The sequence below is a fragment of the Microcaecilia unicolor genome, chromosome 7 (assembly GCF_901765095.1).
Source record: "Microcaecilia unicolor chromosome 7, aMicUni1.1, whole genome shotgun sequence".
NCBI classification, from domain to species: Eukaryota; Metazoa; Chordata; class Amphibia; order Gymnophiona; family Siphonopidae; genus Microcaecilia; species Microcaecilia unicolor.
Window position 1 is genome coordinate 96,968,517 of NC_044037.1, and position 22,757 is coordinate 96,991,273.

A 22,757-nucleotide genomic window follows, 5' to 3' on the forward strand; every position below is an offset into this window, starting at 1 on the left:
CTGACTGGCAATGAGTACAACTGGAAAGATAAATGGTGTGGAATACTAGGCGCCGTCTTCTGAGCTAGGTCTCAACTGAACAGCAGTTGTATGATGTTGAAAGAATCAAAAGTCTCATGATGGGAAGTCAGTCACAGTGTATACTAGATGGTAGATAGACAATAAGGTTGCATCTTCCAGTAGAATTTCCTCTTTTGATGCTGTGGTCCCAACATTACTCTTATGTACTTTTAATTGTTCTTTTGTGAATGGGTATAAATGCTACATGGAACCTGCCATTTTCTATTCGTAGTATTAATTCAGTTAAAGAATTTAAGAGAACTTTAAAGAAATTGTTATTTGAGCAAGCATTCAACTCATACTTTTTTTTTTTAATCAAGTAAGAGTGCCACTCTCTCTCTGTTGGTTGGTTCCTTTATCCTTTGAAGCAATTTTTGAATTGATTTTTTAAAATACTTTATTGGTTGATGATTGGTATCTATCCTTCCTGTCTGAATGTTTTTTCTTTTACTATTCTGTGATTATTGTAGTTCTTTTCTTGTTTCTTTACCATTTTTATTATAGATTGTACCTATTCTGCGTGTCAGTTTGGGCGGTACAGAAAGTCTGAATAAATTGTAAACTGTAATGTACCTGAAAGTAACTCACCTTGAGCTATTACTGAAAAAGGTGACAGCTAAATTCAATAAATAAAAATTAATGCATATCAATAATTTCTAACAGTGCATTTTCACTAATAATGCATATTTTCACACATTAATATCTCTTCCAATAATAAAGCTTTTTCCACAAAACCAAGAAAATATATTCAAACGCTGTTGTGTGGAACCTGCTTTTGACTTAACACTATAAACCACATAGCATATATAATAACATAGAAGAAAAGACCTCAAAACAACCTGAAGTACTCAGTGATAGTATCGCTGAATTCTTAGTACTGACCAGAATAGTTGCATCATTACTGGCCAATAGCTTCCATGCAAATATTTTAAATCCAGTTTTTAATATTTTATTTATTTTTTATTTCTTCCTTTTATTTCTTTCTTCCTTTAAAATCTATTACTCAAAATGCATCTTGCGCCACGTGTCTTTAAAATTTTATAACAAAGTCCACTGAAGATATTATATGGCACTTACCTCTAAGTTTTCCCAGCTTTCACCACCAACTGACGGAGACCTGTTTCACCCACCGGCTTTCTCAAAGGGAGCTGGTTACTTCTGTGCCGTTCCAATATCATCAGGGGAAACTTCCGGGTTATCTTGCTCTAATGTTAGCCCAATAGGAACAAAAATCCTTTCTTTTCATAAAAATGCAGCCCATTCAAAACAAGTGTTTAAACCTGTAGGTTCTAAAGATTGAAGACGATGTATCCAATGTTGCAAGGACAAACTAAGTTGTACAAATTAAGAAGCATGACCGACTGTAGCTCAACCTATGTAATATATGTTTTAGTTTGTCCATACAATAAGTTCTATGTAGGCAAAACTATTAGGAAGCTCCATATTAGAATGAATGAACATAAGTCTTATATTACAATGAATAAAACAGATGCTCCACTAGTAGCTCATTGCATGGCTATAAAACATGAATTTTCACAATTTCGCTGTTTTGCGACTGGGCAGATAAAAAAAAGTCTTTAAGAGGTGGTAATCGGGATCGTTTGCTAGTACAGCAAGAACAACATTGGATACATCATCTTCAATCTTTAGAACCCACATGTTTAAACACTTGTTTTGAATGGGCTGCGTTTTTATGAAAAGAAAGGATTTTTGTTCCTATTGGGTCACTATAAGAGCAAGATAACCCAGAAGTCTGACGTTAAAGTTGGTGTCTTATTTGGGTCGCCATTTTGACACTGGAAGAGATATACAAAGATTATATGTGAAGATATGTAAGTTTTCAGAGAATTTCAGCCATGGAATAGTGACTTTTGCACTTTTTGTTTTTATAAATGATTTTTGAATTTTTTTTGAAGAGGATGGTCATTGTCGTTGTTTCCACAGATGATATTGGAATGGCACAGAAGTAACCAGCTCCCTTTGAGAAAGCCGGTGGGCAAAACGGGTCCGTCAAGTGGTGAAGAAAGCTGAGACAACTTAGAGATAAGTACCATATAATATCTTTAGTGAACTTTGTTATAAAAGTTTAAAGACATGTAGCGCAAGATGCATTTTGAGTAATAGATTTTAAAGGAAGAAATAAAAAAGAAACAAAATGTTAAAAACTGGATTTAAAATATTTACATGGAGGTTTTTGGCCAGTACTATTCTGGTCAGTACTAAGAATTCAGCGATACTATCACTGAGTACTCCAGGTTGCTTTTGAGGTCTTTTCCTCCATGTTATTATATATGTTATGTGTTTTATAATGTTAAGTCAAAAGAACTTTAACAAGTTTCACACTATAGGGTTTGCACATATTAACATCTAACATATCTTTGTGAATAGGGTTAGTACCAAGGTATAGGAAAGGCTACTTTATAAAATAAAGAAAATTAACTTTGAAATGAAAGCTGGAAGAACTGGCTACAAAATTGGTTCTAGAGTACTACAGTTTAGGGCACTGGTTCCCAAACCTGTCTTGGAGAACCCAAAACATTTGAGTTTTCAGGATATCTGTAATGAATATGCATGAGATATACATGTCTCCACTGAGTATGGGTTATATGCATTATTTGATAAATATATAATAGGATAACATAAGACTTTTTATTTTCAGCACTTGATATACCGCAAGTGATCGCTGAGGTGACTATGCAGTTTACAATTTCTATTACAAATAAAGAACATATGAAGTACAGATATCACCATGGAATTAACTTAGCACAACAATAAAGTGAAGTGACCCCGCATAGCAGGACAGCACTTTAACTTCTGAGTTTGAAGGAAGAAGCTGCGCTACTACCATGCAGGTAGGAATGATCCAACTCACAACTGAAAAGGAGGTTCTAATATAAAGGAACCCTTTCCATACTTATACAGCATGTCCTGCAAGAAGACATAAGCTGGCAGCATATCTACATATTGTGAAGATTGCTCTATTAATTTTTTGTTTCTAAAAATAATTGGAAACAGATTACAAAAATTAGCGTTTCAGTCTTTGATGATATATGACTCCATAACAAGCTAATCATATCATTCTTGCAAAGGATGTGGAAATTTTATGAAAATGGGTAAAACAATGACAAATGAGGCTTGATATAAATGTTTTTTGTATGGTACAACAATAACAGACACAGCACAATTCTCAGTACTCTACTCTTCTCCATAACAAAACATCTTAACCCCCAAAGTACATTTAATTTAGGACCCAGCACAGCAGTTAAATTCTGCTAGCACATATTTTCTTTATAACTAATATATTTGTTGACTACCAATCTACCACAGCAGAAAAGGGAAGCTAAGAGCTACAAATACCTAGTTAACCAAATCTTAAATGAAAGATCAATGCCATGTTAAGCTTCTGGTTCTATGCATTAAAACCAGAAATTAAATTCTTTCTTGAGCATATCCTGGCTTAGGACACCTGATTTAAAAAATTGGAAAAAAGAATATTAAATAAAAATGTATGCAAACTCTGTGGAAAAGCTGTCTTAAACCTAAGTATGTTAAGGGAGGAGTAGCCTAATGGTTAATGCAGTGGGCTTTGATCCTGGCAACCTGGGTTGGATTTCTACTACAGCATCTTGTGACCTTGGGCAAGCCACTTAACCCTCCATTGCCCCAGGTACAAAAACTGAGATTGTGAGCTCTCTAGGGACAGAGAAAATACCTACATATAATTTGCACAGCACTGCATATGGCTAATAACGCTACAGAAATCAGTACTAGTAGTAGTACTATAAAATCTCATGGAATGAATAATGAAAAAAAAATCAAAACCAGTTTTGCAAAAGTGAAATGTAATATAAGTACACTATTATGCTGTTGCTTTAAAATCCACTTAAATTATGCTATTCTGCAAATTTTATTTGGGGTCAGGGAAATAAACACCACTTAATGCTGATTCTTAACATTGGCCTACCAGAGATCTCATACTTCACCTATTAAATTATTATAATCTGCAATAAGTGCTTAATATCCGGTTTACTCTATGCTAACTGCTAGTGCAGAACCGCATTTAAGGAGCATTGCAGTATTTTTTATGTAAACCCAAGGTAAACCGTATGTTAAATGCTTTTTGTGTCTGGGTATGGCAAGAACAGACAGTGGGCACGGAAGGTGTTTGGCAGTTAACTTGCTGCATGTTAACTACCTAATGCAGAGTTAACATGGGATCAATTACTGCCTCCTATATAAGAAGCACTAAGTGGTCCTGTGTTAACTGGGAGCAGGTACCTTATTTATTTAGATTTTGCTCACAGCTTTTTCAGTAGTAGCTCAAAGTGAGTTACATTCAGGTACACTGGATATTTCTCTGTCCCAGGAGGGCTCACAATCTAATTTTGTACCTGAGGCAATGGAGGGTTAAGTGACTTGCCCAAGATCACAAGGAGCAGCAGTAGGATTTGAACCAGCCACCTCTGGATTACAAGACCGGTGCTCTAACCACTAGGCCACTCCTTGTGTTAATGAATGATTTGCAAAACAGTGGGAGTACCCAATGGTTGCTGTGTTAAAATTTGCAGCTACTGTGGGCTAAAGTCCTATGTTAAGCCATAGCAACTGCAAATTTTTACTGTGGTTTAGTAAAAAGGTCCCACAGTGTCTCTATAAGGAAAAGAATGGTTTGGATTTGGAAAAATATTTGCTCTAGTTATTCTTTTTGACACATGAGCTTCAAGTTGACAATTCAATCTTGAAACAAGAAGTAGCTACAGTAACATCCGACAGTTATGAAGAAAATACCAGAGAAGCACTATAAGATTTCTGTTTATCATAAAAAAGACAGTCTATATTGCAAAAAAAGTTTTATATTTTGAGCCCTCTGTTCAATAAAATCTACAATGGAACAGAGCAACAGTGAACCAAATTCTAATTGAAACAAATACTAACTGAAACCTCACTCAGCATCTGTGAAATGTATTTGCTTGTCTGTAGATTGACAACAAGTGTGTACATGAACGGCAGCACTGCAGGATTCATCACTCATGGCAGATGTATTTTCTCTGCTAGATGTTGCAGAAGTTTGAGGTTGTGAAGTGCTACTGAACGGCTGTGTAGCAGAGTCCTGGTATTCTACAGCTGGACAAGAGATTGGCTGCCTTTGTGGAGATGAAGGCTGTTGCGGCAAACTTTCTGTCAGTATTTTGTTTAAGTCACATTTCTGTTTGTCATTAGTCTGATTTGTGTAATGTCTGAGGCTCAGCTCACTCTTGTGCCCAGAGATGGATATAATGTGACGGTTCTGAATGCCTGCCTCACTGAGAACTTGGCAACAAGTGGAACGGATGCAGTGATTTGTATAAATTTTAGACAACCCTGCCTCAGCTGAAATTTTTTTCATTAGGCCAGAAATAAAGCGCTCTCCAACAGGATGCTTTCCATACCATATGCCAGCAGGATCCTGCAGTTTTCTTGGTAGCTGAAAGAGTCTGGGTTGCTCAGGGTGGAGTTTAGAGATGTAAAGCTGGAAACTTTTTACTGGGCAGTAAATTGAATGTGGCTGCTCATACATTCTCATATCTGCAAAAGAAAGTGTGTCACTGGACCGCCTAGGATGACTTCTCATTTTCCAAGTAGATGACTGAGTGACATACTTGAGACCAGAGCTATCTGTAAGGATGGTGAAATCAGACTTTAAAAGACTGGCAGCGTTCTCATTAGCTCGACGGCAGAAGAAGAACTGTATTTCAAACCACACTTTGTACAACAGATTGGTTGCACTTTTCTTGCTCAATGTTTCAGAGCTGTACAGTTTATGGAGATCAGCTCTGGAAAGAGGTTGCTTGTGATTAATGAAGTTTAATCCATGACAGTCTGCATTTTTTGCTTGCAAATTTAGACATTTATTAGCATGCCTGAATTCAGGGTCTTTGGAAATATCAATATTCCTTCCCCAAGGTTGCTTTTGGAGATGCCTATTTATACCACTTCTGATATTAATGAGACTGCCACGTTTGTATAAACTGCCATCAGCCTGCCTCAAAGAAAGATAAAAGTCACTCAATACTGCAGCTAACTTTGTGGTTTCCATTACTTCAAAGGCCTCTGAAAGATCTCTTTCATCACAGAAATCTCGGAGAATTTTTATAGCCCAGTTCACTTGATATTTAGTGCATTTTTTTGTGGTCCCTCCATCTAGCGCAGCAATGTCAGAGGCAGAAAGCGTGTTAAATCTGTTTTTACCTGCAGACGACTTGTTAGGAATAGTCTTTTCTATTTCCTCCATTTCTAGGACATTTTCAGCTGAAAGGTCTTCAAATTCATCAAAATCACAGCCGAGAGAAAAGTAAACAGTCTCCAAGTGTGAGGCAGAGGATGCACAATTAAAAAAAAAAATGGAACGTTTGTGAGTGAAGTGTGTGAGGTGAAAATTGTATGAAGAATATGATATCATGGAACTGTAAGGTAATATGAGGTCTGACTGGCTAATTGACATACCATGGGGTCCTTTTACAAAGGTGCACTGAAAAATGGCTTGCGGTAGTGTAGGTGTGGGTTTTGGGTGCGCACCGATCCATTTTTTAGCGCGCCTGTAAAAAAGGCTTTTGCCGAAAATGGACATGCGGCAAAATGAAAATTGCCGCGCACCTATTTTAGGTCTGAGACCTTACCGCCAGCCATTGACCTAGCAGTAAAGACTAATGTGGTAACCGGGGGGTAATGACCTATGCGCACCAAATGCCACTTGGCACGCGATCATTATGTGCGCCCGAAAATAAAAAATATTTTTTCAGATGCGCATATCAGACACGTGCCAAAAATGAAATTACCGCAAGAACCACACGGTAGTCAGGCGGTAACTCCACTGTGTCACGCGTTAGGCACGCGTAGACGCTTACGTGGCTTAGTAAAAGGGCCCCTATGTGATTTATAATGCTCCTTTCTGTACATGCTTTCTCACCTCACAAATCAAAGGCTATGGATGCTTCCTTGACTGAGGCAGAAAACTGCTATTCTTTCCAATATCTTCTTTTCAAAACATGCTAATACTTCAAGAAAAGTTGATACTGAACATCTTGAAGTACAGAAGCCATAATTAAGTGTAATGAAGCTCCATGTGTCTTAAGTGATAAAGATTTATTTCTTAAACTAAGCTATACTAATTAATAAAGCTGATTTATTCCAGGTAAAGCGAAGATACTTACCCGTAGCAGGTATTCTCCAAGGACAGCAGGCTGATTGTTCTCACATGTGGGTTGACGTCCACGTCAGCCCAGGAAACGGCAAATTTTCAACAGCAAAATTAAAAAGCTTTGCAGGAGCCTTCTGGCGCGTGAACCGCACATGTGCGGACAACTTCCCACCCGTTGCGTTGAGCGTGCCTACTAGTTTAATCAAAAAGCATATAAACAAACAAACAACAACAACTCCAAAGGGGAGGTGGGCGGGTTTTTGAGAACAATCAGCCTGCTGTCCTCGGAGAATACCTGCTACAGGTAAGTATCTTCGTTTTCTCCGAGGACAAGCAGGCTGCTTGTTCTCACGTGTGGGGTATCCCTAGCATCCAGACTCACTCAAAACAATAAACATTGGTCAACTGGGCCTCGCAACGGCGAAGACATAACCTAGATTGACCTGAAACCATAAACATCTGAGAGAGCAGCCTGGAACAGAACAAAAATGGGTCTAGGGGGGTGGAGTTGGATTCTAAACCCCAAACAGATTCTGCAGCACAGACTGCTTAAACCGACTGTCGCATTGGGTATCCTGCTGAATGCAGTAGTGAGATGTGAATGTGTGGACCGATGACCACGTTGCAGCCTTGCAAATCTCTTCAATGGAGGCTGACTTTAAGTGAGCCACTGACACAGCCATGGCTCTAACATTATGAGCAGGGACATAGCCCTCTAGAGTCAGCCCAGCTTGGGCATAAGTGAAGGAAATGCAATCTGCTAGCCAACTGGAGATCGTGCGTTTTCTGATGGGACTCCGCTCCTGTTGGGATCGAAAGAAACAAACAACTGGGTGGACTGCCTGAAGGGCTTTGTCCGCTTCACGTAAAAGGCCAATGCTGTCCTGCAGTCCAAGGTATGCAAACTGCTTTCGCCAGGGCGGGTATGAGGACGGGGGAAAAATGTTGGCAAGACAATTGACCGGTTCAGATGGAACTCCGACACCACCTTAGGGTGCATGCGGAGGACTACTCTGTTGTGATGAAATTTGATATAAGGTGCATGCATTAACAGGGCCTGAAGCTCACTGACCCTATGAGCTGAAGTAACAGCCACCAAGAAAACGACCTTCCAGGTCAAGTACTTTAGATGGCAGGAATTCAGTGGCTCAAAAGGAGCTTTCATCAGCTGGGTGAGAATGACGTTGAGATCCCATGACACCTGTGGACATTTGACCAGGGGCTTTTGACAAAAGCAAACCTCTCATGAAGCGAACAACTAAAGGCTGCCCAGAGATAGGCTTACCCTCTACACGGCGATGATAAGCACTAATCGCACTAAGGTGAACCTTACGGAATTGATCTTGAGACCAGATTCCGACAAGTGTAGAAGGTATTCAAGCAGGGTCTTTGTAGGAGAAGAAAGAGGATCTAGGGCCTTGCTGTCACACCAGACGGCAAACCTCCTCCATTTGAAAGAGTAACACCTCTTCGTGGAATCTTTCCTGGAAGCAAGCAAAACTCGGGAGACACCCTATGAAAGACCCAAGTAGGCGAATTCTAAGCTCTCAACATTCAGGCCGTGAGAGCCAGAGACTGGCAACCCCTCGTGCTGGGTGATGAGGGTTGGAAAACACTCCAATCTCCACGGTTCCTCGGAGGACAACTCCAGAAGAAGAAGTAACCAAATCTGACGCAGACAGAAGGGAGCAAACAGAATCATGGTTCCGTAGTCTTGCTTGAGTTTCAGTAAAGTCTTCCCCACTACTACTACTTAACATTTCTAGAGCACTACTAGGGTTACGCAGCGCTGTACAAATTAATAACTAAGGATGGTCCCTGCTCAGAAGAGCTTACAAATCTAAAGGACGAAATGTCAAGTTGGGGTAGTCTAGATTTCCTGAGTAGAGGTGTTGTGATTAGGTGCCGAAAGCGACATTGAAGAGGTGGGCTTTGAGCAATGATTTGAAGATGGGTAGGGAGGGGGCCTGGCGTATGGGCTCAGGGAGTTTGTTCCAAGCATGGGGTGAGGCGAGGCAGAAAGGGCGGAGCCTAGAGTTGCCGGTGGTGGAGAAGGGTACTGAAAGGAGGGATTTGTCTTGAGAGCGGAGGTTACGGGTAGGGACGTAAGGGGAGATGAGGGTAGAGAGGTAAGGAGGGGCTGCAGATCGAGTGCATTTGTAGGTTAGTAGGAGAAGCTTGAACTGTATGCGGTATCTGATCGGAAGCCAGTGAAGTGACTTGAGGAGAGGGGTGATATGAGTATATCGGTCAAGGCGGAAGATAAGACGTGCGGCAGAGTTGTGGATGGACTGAAGGGGGGATAGGTGGCTAAGTGGGAGGCCGGTGAGGAGTAGGTTGCAGTAGTCAAGGCGAGAGGTAATGAGAGAGTGGATGAGAGTTCGGGTGGTGTGCTCAGAGAGGAAGGGGCGAATTTTGCTAATGTTGTAGAGGAAGAGGCGACAGGTCTTGGCTATCTGCTGCATATGCGCAGAGAAGGAGAGGGAGGAGTCGAAGATGACATCGAGGTTGCGGGCAGATGAGACGGGGATGATGAGGGTGTTATCAACTGAGATAGAGAGTGAAGGGAGAGGAGAAGTGGGTTTGGGTGGGAAAACAATAAATTCAGTCTTGGCCATGTTCAGTTTCAGGTGGCGGTTGGACATCCAGGCAGCAATGACGGATAAGCAGGCCGATACTTTGGCCTGGGTTTCCGCAGTGATGTCTGGTGTGGAGAGATACAGCTGGGTGTCGTCAGCATAAACATGATAGTCGAAACCATGAGATGAGATCAGGGAGCCTAAGGAAAAGGTGTAGATTGAAAAAAGGAGTGGCCCAAGGACAGATCCCTGAGGAACTCCAACAGAGAGCGGGATAGGGGAAGAGGACGAACCATGAGAGTGTACTCTGAAGGTACGATGGGAGAGATAAGAGGAGAACCAGGAGAGGACAGAGCCCTGGAACCCAAAGGAGGACAGTGTGGCAAGAAGTAGGTTGTGATTGACAGTGTCAAAAGCGGTGGATAGGTCGAGGATGAGGATGGAGTAGTGACCTTTGGATTTGGCGAGGAACAGGTCATTGCAGACTTTAGATAGTGCCGTTTCCGTCGAGTGTAGGGGGCGAAAGCCGAATTGAAGCGGATCGAGGATGGCTTGAGAGGAGAGAAAATCAGTGCAACGGCTGTGAACGGCGCGTTCAAGTATCTTGGAGAGGAAGGGTAGGAGGGAAATGGGGCGGTAGTTGGAGGGACAGGTAGGGTGAAGAGATGGTTTTTTGAGGAGTGGTGTGACCACAGCATGCTTGAAGGTGTCCGGGACAGTTGCAGTGGAGAGAGAGAGGTTGAGGATATGACAGATGGTGGGGGTGATAGTAGGAGCGATGGTGCTAAGTAGGTTGGTGGGGATGGGGTTGAGGAACAGGTGGTGGATTTCGAGGAGGAGAGGAGATGGGCGGTTTCCTCTTCGGTGATATCAGGAAAAGAGGAGAAGGATGCCTGGGTTGGATGGTTGAGAGAGTGGGTTATATAGGATGAAGAGGAGGAGAAGGTTTGGTGGTGAATTCGAGGTTGATCTTCTGGACCTTGTCACGGAAGTAGTCGGCCAGAGATTGAGGAGAAAGTGAGGGGGGTGGGAGCAGAGGGCACTTTGAGGAGGGAGCTGAGGGTGGCGAAGAGACAACGAGGGTTAGAGCTGAGGGAATTAGTCAATTGGGTGTAATAGTCCTGTTTGGCGAGGAATAGGGAGGATTGGAAGGAGGATAGCATGAATTTGAAGTGAATGAAGTCAGTATGGGTGCGAGATTTCCTCCAGAGGCGTTCAGCCGAAAGGGCGCAGGAGCGAAGGTATCGGGTGCAAGGGGTCAGCAAGGGCTGGGGATTGGTACGCCTTGTGGGACGGGAGATGGACGGTGCAAGGGTGTCTAGAGCAGAGGAGAGAGTGGCATTGTAAGTGGAGACAGCTTTGTCAACAGATTCGGAGGACATGATGGAAGGGAGAAGATCAGAGATACTAGAGGATACTAGAGGATAAGGTGAGGGGGTCAACAGCCTGGAGATTTCTGGAAGTAGTATTTAGTGTTGGGCAAGATTGAGGGGGAGGGTGCTGAAGTGTGATTGTGATTAGGTGATGGTCAGAGAGAGGAAGAGCTGATGTGCGGAAATTGGAGGGTGAGCAAGTAGAAGAGAGGTAAAGGTATGGGAGGATATGCATACAGGATGCCTGTTCCCCAGTGCAGGAGAAAGGCATCTGACGTTAGTCTGTCGTGGGCCTGAAGCCTGGAACAAAACTGAGGGACCTTGTGATTGATCTGAGTGGTAAAAAGATCCACCGAGGGGGTGCCCCACGCTTGGAAGATCTTGCAGGCGACACCCATGTTCAGTGACCATTCGTGAGGTTGCATTATCCTGCTCAGCCTGTCGGCCAGACTGTTGTTTACACCTGCCAGATAAGTGGCTTGCAGAAACATACACTCCCAGTCTGTTTAGTGATGCTGCGATTACAGCTAGGCATTTTGTAAACACTCTGGGTGCAGACACCAGGCCAAAGGGCAGTACACGGTACTGAAAATGCTGTGACCCCAGCCAAAATCGAAGTTACTTCCTGTGAGCTGGAAGTATCGAGATGTGTGTGTAAGCATCCTTTAAGTCCAGAGAGTATAGCCCATTGTTTTCCTGAATCATGGGAAGAAGGGTGCCCAGGGAAACCATCCTGAACTTTTCTTGGATTAGAAATTTAGGTCTAGGATGGGACGCATCCCCCCTGTTTTCTTTTGCACAAGGAAGTACCTGGAATAGAATCCCAGCCTTTCTTCCCCTGGTGGAACGGGTTCAACCGCTTGGGCATTAAGAAGGGTGGAGAGTTCCTCTGAAAGTACCTGCTTGTGCTGAGCGCTGTAGGACTGAGCTCCCGGTGGGCAATTTGGAGGCATGGATTCCAGACTGAGGCTGTGTACTAACGAACGAGCGCGCTGGGGCTGAGCATGGGAAGGCTGCAGAGAAGCAGGAGTGTACCTACGGCCTAGGATAGGAATAGGGAGCACTCCTCTTCTCCCCAAAAAACCTCCTAGATGAGGAGGCAGTAGCAGAAGGCGCCTGGTGGGACAGCGAATCCATAGCACCATTATGGTTCTTGATCTGATCAACAAGATCCTCTACTTTTTCACCAAAAAGGTTGTCCCCCCAGCAAGGAACATCCGCCATTCGCTGCTGGACAGAATGATCCAGGTCAGAGACACACAGCAATGAGAGTCTGCGCATCACTATATCCTGAGCAGCGATCCTGGATGCTACATCAAAAGTGTCAAATGTACCCCTGGCCAGGAACTTTCAACACGCCTTCTGCTGCCTGACCACCTGGCGGAAAGGCTCGGCCAACTCTGTAGGGAGTGCATCAACCAAGCTTGACAGTTGCCGTATTGAGTCCTGCAAGTGCACGCTCGTGAAGAGCTGGTATGACTGAATCTTGGTGGCAAGCATAGTGGCCTGATATGTTTTCCTCCCAAAAGAATCAAGAGTCCTAGCTTCTCTGCCTGGGGGCGCCGAAGCATAGTCTCTAGTACTCCTGGCTCTCTTGAGGGCGGAGTCCACCACCATGGAATTGTGGGGTAACTGGGACTTCATCAATCCAGGTTCACCATGGATCTGATACTGGGATTCAGCTTTCTTCGGGACCACAGGGCCAGACAGAGGGGCCGATCAGTTTCGCATAAGGACTTCCTTCAGTACCTTATGCAGAGGAACTGTTATAGCCTCTTTAGGTGGAGAATAATAATCCAGGACCTCGAGCATCTCAGCCCTGGGCTCATCCTCAACCTCCACAGGGAAGGGAATAGCCGTAGCCATTTCCCGGACAAAAGAGGAAAAAGACAGACACTCCGGTGGAGATAGTCTCCTCTCTGACGGAGGGGAAGGATCAAAGGGAATCCCAAAGGACTCATCAGAAGAAAAGTACCTGGGATCTTCCTCTGACTCCCACGAACGCTCCTGCTCAGTGTCGGATAAAGCCTGTGTCAAGGTACTTCGACAATGAACCTGCCTCAATGCCGAGGATGTCCTCTATGGCGATGTTGAGAGGCCGACGCCCAGTCTGATTGCGGTGAAGCTCCTCCACCAACGTCGAAGGAGAGTCGACCTGGGTGGCAGCTGACGCCGATGCCGCAGGCGGCACCGCAGTTGGAGACCTCACCGCAGGAGAAGGGCCAGACACCGTTGCAGCAGATGGTACAGAAGGCACAAGCATCCCCGTCACCAAAGCTGACTGACATAGCAGTCCCTCCAGAAGTTCTGGAAATAAGGCCCAGATGTGCTCGTCGAGAGCCGCCATCGGAAAAGGCTGTGGGGTCGGTGGAACAGGCGGTGTCAGAATCTGTGGAGGCTTGGGAGCAGCCATCGGGCTGCTAGAAGACCGACACATCGGCACCTCCTGTATCGAGGGGGAGCGATGCTTTCGGTGCCGACGCGTCTCAGGTGCCGACTCTCTCGATGCCACGGAGCTCCCGGTACTGTGCGTCGAAGGAGAACGATGATGGTGCTTCTTTGCCTTCGCTCGACACCCGTCATCGAGACTCCTCAGTACCAATGAGGAGGATGTGGAATCCTCACGTTTCCTCGGGGCCGGGTCCGGGGGGGGCCTGCATAACAGGAGGCCTCAAGACAGGTGGAGACCCATTTGATGCCTCACTGCTCCCAGCTTCAGTTGGTCTCTCAGCAGCCATTACCTCTGCTCCCGACTTCGATGCTTCTGTTGATGTCGACACTGCTGACCTCGGTACTGATGTCGATGTTGAAGAACCGGACCGAGCCCCAAAAAGCTTTTCTCGTTGGGCTTGTCGAGATGCTTGGGTCCATTTCTTCATACGAAGACACAGACTACAAGTGGCTGGGCTATGGTCGGGCCCAAGGAACTGGATACACCAGGTGTGGGTATCGGTACCTGAGATGGTCCGGTTGCACCGAGTACAACGTTTGAAGCTGCTGGGTGCCTTCGATGACATGGAAGGAAAAACAGCTTCGGCAAAATCAAAAGACGCAATTGTGCCTATTAAAAGAAAAAAGGGCACAAAAAGAAAGGAAGAAGCCAACCGCGTGGCCTAAAGCCGGCCGCGTCGAAAAACAAAGGAAACTTAAAAAGGGGGCTAAACTAAGAATAGCTAAGCGGAGTTTTTTTTTTTTTAACAGAAAAAAATTACAAAAAAATAAATAAAATAAAGAATGATAGAAGTTGTCAGAATCTTTTCCTGGGCCTTATGAGGAGCAGAGAAAAAACCTGTCACCTCGTTCGCGGACAAGAAAAAACTGAGGAGGCACGCTCAACGCGACGGGCAGGAAGTCGTCCGCAAATGCGCACCAGAAGGCTCTGGCAAAACTTTTTAATTTTGCTGGTGAAAATTTGCCGTTTCCTGGGCCGACGCAGACGTCGACCCACATGTGAGAACAAGCAGCCTGCTTGTCCTCGGAGAATGGCCCCTTTCTCGAGGGTCTGGTCACTGTTATTTACCGCTGTGGATCAATGTAGTGAACAGAGTTGATCTGGTTCTGAGCCTCTCTGTATCAAATGACGCACGGAGAACACAGAAGAATCAAAATGAAGACAACACGTCAACACATGAAAGGATCCAGTAGAATGAGCCTCATACAGTAATTTTAATTTTACAGTAACATTTTTAATTATAATGGATACTACCTGGTTAGAAAATACTGGTACTTAACACTGGAGCTGAATTTAATACATCTTTGATTACTAAATTTAAAATGTATGCTGGAGATGCAGTCAGACAGCATTAACAGTCCCAGTCAGTTGCTTAGTGATTATTTAAAGGGTCTATATCTCAGACCTGTTGACTTAAAGCCTTTAATCTTACAGTGCCAACTGGTAAGACTGCTGATCCACAGAGTCATCTATGACCACATAGTAAAATCTGGCTTTGGCTAAGGAACTTCTAACACAAAGAACGTGCCTTGGCCCAGCAGACCGAGAAACCTCAGGGACCCTAGTGGTGTGTGGAAGAGGAACCTATATTTCCTACCAACCAAAGAGAAGACAAAAGTGTAAGGGGCTAGATTCTATATATGGCGCCTGAAAATTGTAAAAAGAGAATACTCCTAGGCGTATCCTATAAAATACACCTAATTTTATAGAATAGGCTTAAATTTTCACATGGTATATAGAATAACGCCGAGTGCTTCTCCATGTGACCAAATGTAGTTGCAGTCATTTGCATCATGTTTAACTTGGCGTACATCCTGACGCCTAAATTAGGCACAAAGCGGGTGTATTCTAGAACAATGCGCATAGGTTTTATGAATGCCCATGCCATGCCCCCTTTTCAACTATGCGACTTAGAATGTAAGCACACCATGTTGCAGAATACGCTTAGCGAGTTGTGAGCGTAAATCTTAATTAATGTGAATTAGTGCTAATTGTTTAACATCCAATTAACAGCGTTGATTAGCTAGTTAAACAATTAAGTTACAATATGCTTCGATTTCCACGCAGAAATTAAGGTGCCATATATAGAATACCAGGGAAGAGGTCAAACACCTACATAAAAGCAGTTAAATGATCACCTCACTGCCATACCAAAGCTACCCCCAGCACCCCCTTTGGAACCATAGGCCTGGTGAATTTAGTACACAGCCTGAGTCTGGAATCCATGCCTCCAAATTGCCCACCGGGAGCTCAGTCCTACAGCGCTCAGCACAAGTAGGTACTTTCAGAGGAACTCTCCACCCTTCTTAATGCCCAAGCGGTTGAACCCGTTCCACCAGGGGAAGAAGGGCTGAGAATTTCCTAGAGGCCTTGGACTATCCACATGTGGATGAAAAGACAACTACGCTGTCAGAATATGCTGATATCTGAAATATCTCCAAACTACCTTAAACACATCCGCGAGACTTGTGTTGAGAGCTTTAAAATTTGACAGAGCTTCTCCCTTACTTTCTAAACTATACTGGCTTCCAATCAAAGCTAGAATAATATTCAAAACCTGAACATTCATTTACAAATAATACATGGTTTGGCACCTGAATACATATTGGATTTAATAGATTTACCACCTCGAAATGCATCCGTAAAATCCAGAAAATATTTTATTCTTCATTATCCTCACTATAAAAACACCAATTTCAAGTCTATATTATGCAAAGATTTCTCTCACATAGGCACTAAAGGTAAAATTAAAGGAAAGAAAATTATCAGCAGGTAAGGCATAATTTTACCTTCCTTAGCGTATGCAGCAGATGAATCCAAGAACTGGTGGGATATACCAAAGCAATCCCTAAGTAGGGTGGGAAGTCACCGCTCCCCGAGACAGAACCGCTGCTGCAAAGGCAGCATCTGAATAGTGAAAACCCTGCTGAGCTTCCAAGATCAGAGATCAGGCACACTCAGGGTGGTGTGCTCATAGGCAATACCTGTACTGCCAGCATAAAAAGAGTTTCACAAAGGAAGGAGGGAAACTTCCAAGCTGTTCAAGCAACTGGCCTCAGAAAAACTGAGGGGACAGAAAAGTCTGTAAATAAAAACACTAAATAGGCCCTTTCAGAGGCCCAACATACAAGGAGCCCTGCTCTGATGCTGTTCACTGTTTTCCACACCAGGAACAGCCTTAGCTAGGGTTACCATATGTCTGGATTTACCCGGACATGCTCTCTTTCTGAGGATATGTCCGGGTAACTGGGCGGGTTTTGCCAATCTGCCTGTTTGTCCGGATTTCTGGACAAACGGGCAGGCTGGTGGGTGGACAAACGGGCGGATTGCTAGCCTCCCCTCCACTTACTTAGTACTGCCCTGGTGGTCGTGACCTCTTCCGCCTTTGGGGCAGAAAAGAGCCCCCTCTTTCCTGCCCGGAGCGCTGCCCTGCATGCATCCTTCCTGTTGCTGATCTCGGCACCGATTCAAAATGGCCGCCGAGTGTTGAAGTGACCTTGTGAGACGTCAACTCTCGGCGGCCATTTTGAATCGGCGCCGAGATCAGCAACAGAAAGGATGCATGCAGGGTAGCGCTCCGGGCAGGAAAGAGGGGGCTCTTTCCTGCCCCGAAGAGGTCACTAGACCACCGGGGCAGTAGTAAGGTAAGGGGAGGGGGGTGACGGGGAGGGGGTGTATGAAGAGGGGGGGGGGGAAATGTGACAGGGGGCAGGACGAGGGTGTGAAAGGGGGCGGGACGAGGGTGTGAAAGGGGGCGGGGCGAGGGCATGAAAGGGGGCGGGGTGAGGGCGTAAAAAGGGGGCGGGCGAGGGCATAAAAGGGGATGGGGCGGGTATGTGTTGGGGGCAGGGCGTGTGTCCTCCTTTTTGGGGGACAAAATATGGTAACCCTAGCCTTAGCCAACGCAGGAACTATAAGACAATCTAAACTCGCCACAGACAGTGATGCCTATTGCTATCAATGTACTCACTTTGGCAAACATGGCTTTCCTGCTCAGGAGATTCTTGCTGCCTTTGTGCAGAAAGGGACTGCCCTGAAAAGACTCCCTCCGAATAGAGGAAGACAGGGCAGAAATGGACCCTACTGCTCAGCTGGAGAGAAAACATCCCCTCTTCGGGGCAGGGTCCATCAGAGAGACTGAGACAGGGAACAAGTCAGAAAACTCCAAAGGCTGAACTAAAAAAGAACTGTTAGTTCCCCTACCAGACTTCTGCAACACATAGACATACAGAGCAGCAGTGGTTGAATGGTAAAAGGAAAGGAATGGCTTTTGTAATGCCAATGGTTTGGCGTGAGCAGAAAAATCACCACAGGAAGGAGCCCCTAGGATGGTTTCGGGGTTTCGTGTCTGTTACTGGTTTAAAGTTTTGGGTTTTTTCCCTTTCTGATGAAGACTTGTGAAACTCGGCCACAGTTAAAGGGAATATTCATTGTGATGGCAAGAATGATTTGGATGAATGGATTATGATTGATTTCATGAAGCACAAGCACGAGCACGATATATCCTTAAGGGAAGTGACTACATTTTGATATATATATATGCCTTAATCTAGCAGTACTTTAGGTATCATATGTTGGGGCTTAAATATCTGTGGCACTAAGCATTATGTACCTCCCTATGGTTTAATTTAATATCAGTAGCACTTGCGTTATAATGTATGTGGAGCTTTTTGAGCTCAGCTGAATACCATGCAGCATATATACATCAATGTTTAAGAATTTACTTCTCTAATATATAGAAATTTAAACGCTATAATGCAATAAGATATATATGCTGAAGATCTTTAGGTGGGCTCTGATGTATGTACATACATGATAAGGAGGCAGAACATCGACTGTGCGATGATGGTTCCATCTTTGACACTACCACATATTCCTCTTGGGGATATAATGGTTGGAATGGGTACGAACTAAGCACATTTAAACACATTTAAAACTTTTTTTTAAAAGATATAGATTTAAATATATATATATATCTCTTTTGAATTAGGATATTTATATTTTGTTTATCCAAATTGTAGTATGGAGTTAAAATTTAATGCCAAGAAGTGCAGAGTGATATATTTGGGGTGGACAAACCCAAAAGAGAGATACCGGATAGGAGGGGAGAGATTAGCAAGCTCGACTCAGGAGAGAGACCTTGGGGTGTTGGTGTCGGAGGATATGAAGGTGAAGAAACAATGTGACAAGGCGACGGCCGTGGCTAGAAGGATGGTAGGCTGCATAGAGAGGGGTATAACCAGCAGAAGAAAGGAGGTGTTGATGCCCCCTCTACAAGTCGTTGGTGAGGCCCCACTAGCAGTATTGTGTTCAGTTTTGGAGGCCGTATCTGGCTAAAGATGTAAGAAGACTGGAAGCGGTGTAAAGAAAAGCTACGAAAATGGTACGGGATTCGCATTGCAAACCGTACGAGGAGAAACTTGCCGACCTGAACATTTATACCTTGGAGGAAAGAAGAAACAGGGGTGACATGATACAGATGTTCAAATATTTGAAAGGTATTAATCCGCAAATTAACCTTTTTCGGAGACGGGAAGGCGGTAGAACTAGAGGACATGAATTGAAGGTTGCAGGGGGGCAGACTCAAGAGTAATGTCAGGAAGTATTTTTTCACGGAGAGGGTGGTGGATAGGTGGAATGCCCTCCCACGGGAGGTGGTGGAGATGAAAACGGTAATGGAATTCAAACATGCGTGGGATAAACACAAAGGAATCCTGTTTAGAAGGAATGGATCTATGGAATCTTAGCGGACATTGGGTGGCGATGCCGGTATTTGGAGAATAAAACCAGTGCAGGGCGGACTTCTACGGTTTGTGCCCTGAGAAAGGCAGGAACAAATCAAACTTGGATATACATATAAAGTATTACACACCATGTAAAATGAGTTTATCTTGTTGGGCAGACTGGATGGACCGTTCAGGTCTTTACCTGCCATCATTTACTATGTTACTATGTAGCCAATTTAGGTCACAAGTATCTGGCAAGATCCCAAAAAAGATCAAACAGATTTAATGCTGCTTATCCCAAGAATAAGCAGTGGATTTTCCCAGGCTCAAAGTCCTCTGCACTAACCACTAGGCTACTCCTCCACTCCACACCCACTGTTACTTGAATGTTTACACATTGTTAGCATAAGATTGAAGTATACATTAGTAACACAGCAGTAACACAGGGAAACTCTGCAGTAGCCCCTTGAACCAATTTTGTCTAGAACAAAATGGAAGTCTTAAAACAGACAATGTGGGATATAAGAATAAATAAACACCCCCTTCCTCCATTTACTAAACCGCACAGCAATGCTGACACAGCCCATTCAAAGTGAATGGGCTTTGTCGGCATTAGCCCATAGCGGCTGCTAGAGCAGCTTTGTAAACAGGAGTGTAAATTAATAACAAATAATTAGTTTACAGAGAGGGGCATAATTGAACGAAAACGTCTATCTCCATGGGCATTTATCTCCGAGAACGGGTCCGTGAAGGGGCAGACCGAACCGTATTTTCGAAAAAAATAGACGTCCATGTTTTATTCGACAATTTGTGAGCTGGGCGTTTTTGTTTTTCAGTGATAATGGAAAATGAAAGCGCCCAGCTCAAAAACGAATAAATCCAAGGCATTTGTTCATGGGAGGGGCCAGGATTCGTAGTGCACTGGTCCCTCTCACATGCCAGGACACCAACCGGGCACCCTAGGGGGCACTTTTACAAAAACAAAAAAAAAAGGTAAAAGAGCTCCCAGGTGCATAGCACCCTTCCCTTGTGTGTTGAGCCCCCCAAATCCCCCTCAAAACCCACTGCCCACAAGTCTATACCATTACTATAGCCCTAAGGGGTGAAGGGGGGCACCTACATGTGGGTACAGTGGGTTTGGGGGGGTTGGACGACTAAGCATTAAGCAGCACAATTGTAACAGGTAGGGGGGGGGATGGGCCTGGGTCCACCTGCCTGAAGTCCACTGCACCCCCTAACAACTGCTCCAGGGACCTGCATACTGCTGCCAGGGAGGTGGGTATGACATTTGAGGGTGAAAATAAAAAGTTGTGAAACATCATTTTTTGTGGTGGGAGGGGGTTAGTGACCACTGGGGGAGTCAGGGGAGGTCATCCCCGATTCCCTCTGGGGGTAATCTGGTCATTTAGGGCACTTTTTGGGGCCTTATTCGTGAAAAAACAGGGTCCAGGAAAAGTGCCCTAAATTCTAGCTACAAACGCATACTTTTTTTCCATTATCGGCGAAAGGCGCCCATCTCTCCTCGGCCGATAACCACGCCCCAGATCCACCTTCGCCACGCCTCCAACACACCCCCGTCAACTTTGTACGCTTCCGCGATGGAGTGCAGTTGAAAACATCCAAAATCGGCTTTCCATTATACCGATTTATTCGTTTTTGTGAGATAAACGTCTATCTCCCGATTTGGGTCGAAATCTAGGCGTTTTTCTCTTTCAATTATAAGGTGGAGAGTATAATAAAAGAGTGGTTATTATTACAGTTATCATCATTACTACTACTTCGAATTCAGGCAATAAAATATAAGTTACACTGTACATTAGAATTATTAGTTCTGATTAGATTGTACATACCTGTGTTGAGGCTGTTAACACTTTCTCTTTCCTCTGAGTCAGGATTATCACTAGAATATGGATTGTCCTCTTCCTTAATCCATAATGAAAGTTCAGGATTAAAAACTGGGTAGCCTATTAATAAAAAAAAGTGTGTACAGTGTTAAGGAATGCACTGTACATACTATAAATACTCTAAAGACCTCAAGATTTCCTCTCGTATTGTCCATTATTAGCATTTCCCATGGTGCTGTTTTTATTATTACTTGCAAGGGGTTGGGGCTCATTTTGCAGAGTATGTAAAATCTGCACATAGCTTTAACAGGAAGAATGTATCTTTTTAAAAGGAAAGTATATGCAACCTACAAAAACACATTTACACTTGTTAAAATGTATGGATAGGGATTTTTTTTTTACTTTAGAAACATAGAAACATGATGGCAGATAAAGGCCAAATGGCCCATCCAGTCTGCCCATCCTCTGTAACCCCTAACTCTTCCTTTTCCTAAGTGATTCCACGTGCTTATCCCATGCCTTTTTAAATTCTGACACAGTCCTCGACTCTACAACCTCCACCAGGAGGCCATATCACGCCTCCAAGAATCTTCATAGGTGAGTTCCAGAATTAGAGGGAATCATACTTGTTTTGGCCAATAAGAGGTGATGAGAATCCCCTGTATCTCACCTTTGGTAGGCCAAGAACCATCTTTTATGAACAATACCAACATAGATTCTGCATGACTTCCTGAAGTACTGTGTTAGCTGACAATAGTCAAGGACACGCTGTTTACTTGCATTTGCCCTCCAGTCTATCTCAAGGGAAGCTGCAGAACAGAGAGTTTCACAGGAACAAAGAGCCCTCCAGTATCTGGTGTGAGGCTGTGGAGGAAAGAATTTCAGAAAGCCAGGGCCAAAGTCATGCTGGTTATTTACCAAGTTAGCGAGACATCCTGTACTACTGATAAGGTGGTCCCCTCATTGTGGTGACTGTATGACACCTGCTGGACAGATGTATACAGTTCCTGATTGGTCCCGGACTGTCACCAGTAGACTCTGGAGGCAGTGCCAACCCTGGGCTTGGGAGAGAGTTGGAGGAAGAGGAGGGAGAAGAGTGGAAGATCTGATGGTGTGCACATCTCTCTGAGGAGAGGGACTGAATAGTCAGTAATGCCTATGGACTGTATCTTTCTGGGTTAAGTTTGCACAAAGAAAGATTCGGGAGCTGATTTGTGGCTTTTGCCAGACTGAGAATCTAACTGCCTGTGCTGGACAAGTCACATCGGACTAAGACCTGACTACAGGGGCTTGCTGGGATCAGTTAGAGCCCTGAAGAGGAAACACTCTATCACCCCATCTGAAGCGGACACTGTGGACCTCTAAGGATGAGAGAACGGGATTCTCTTCTCTGTTCAGGGGCACTAGTTAGTCATCTGGTTTTTGATGGATATAGATTGGTTATTTCTCAGGCACAAGGTTTATAGCCTACTGTAGCTGCTAACTTGTAATTTTCTCAGTATTGTAGTCATAGGCGTAGACTGGGGGGGGGGCGAGGGGGGGCAAT

At 44.2% G+C, this 22,757-nt stretch overlaps 1 protein-coding gene across 7 annotated transcripts in view; it reads right to left on the reverse strand.

Moving 5' to 3' along the window:
* The window catches only part of LOC115475173 (zinc finger protein 184-like), a 94,111-nt gene that overhangs the window by 5,937 nt on the left and 65,417 nt on the right, over window positions 1-22,757 (reverse strand). For 3 of the 7 annotated variants that reach the window (XM_030210935.1, XM_030210933.1, XM_030210934.1), the window contains exons 8-9: window positions 21,218-21,331; window positions 4,567-6,357 (exon numbers count right to left, since the gene is read on the reverse strand). In XM_030210935.1, coding sequence (XP_030066795.1) covers window positions 5,003-6,357; window positions 21,218-21,331 — 1,469 coding nt within the window. In that variant the 3' untranslated portion in view covers window positions 4,567-5,002. Of the gene's footprint in view, window positions 1-4,566; window positions 6,358-14,629; window positions 14,758-21,217; window positions 21,332-22,757 lie in introns of those variants that run through there. The other 4 variants (XR_003942961.1, XM_030210936.1, XM_030210938.1 and 1 more) reach the window with 2 other exon arrangements.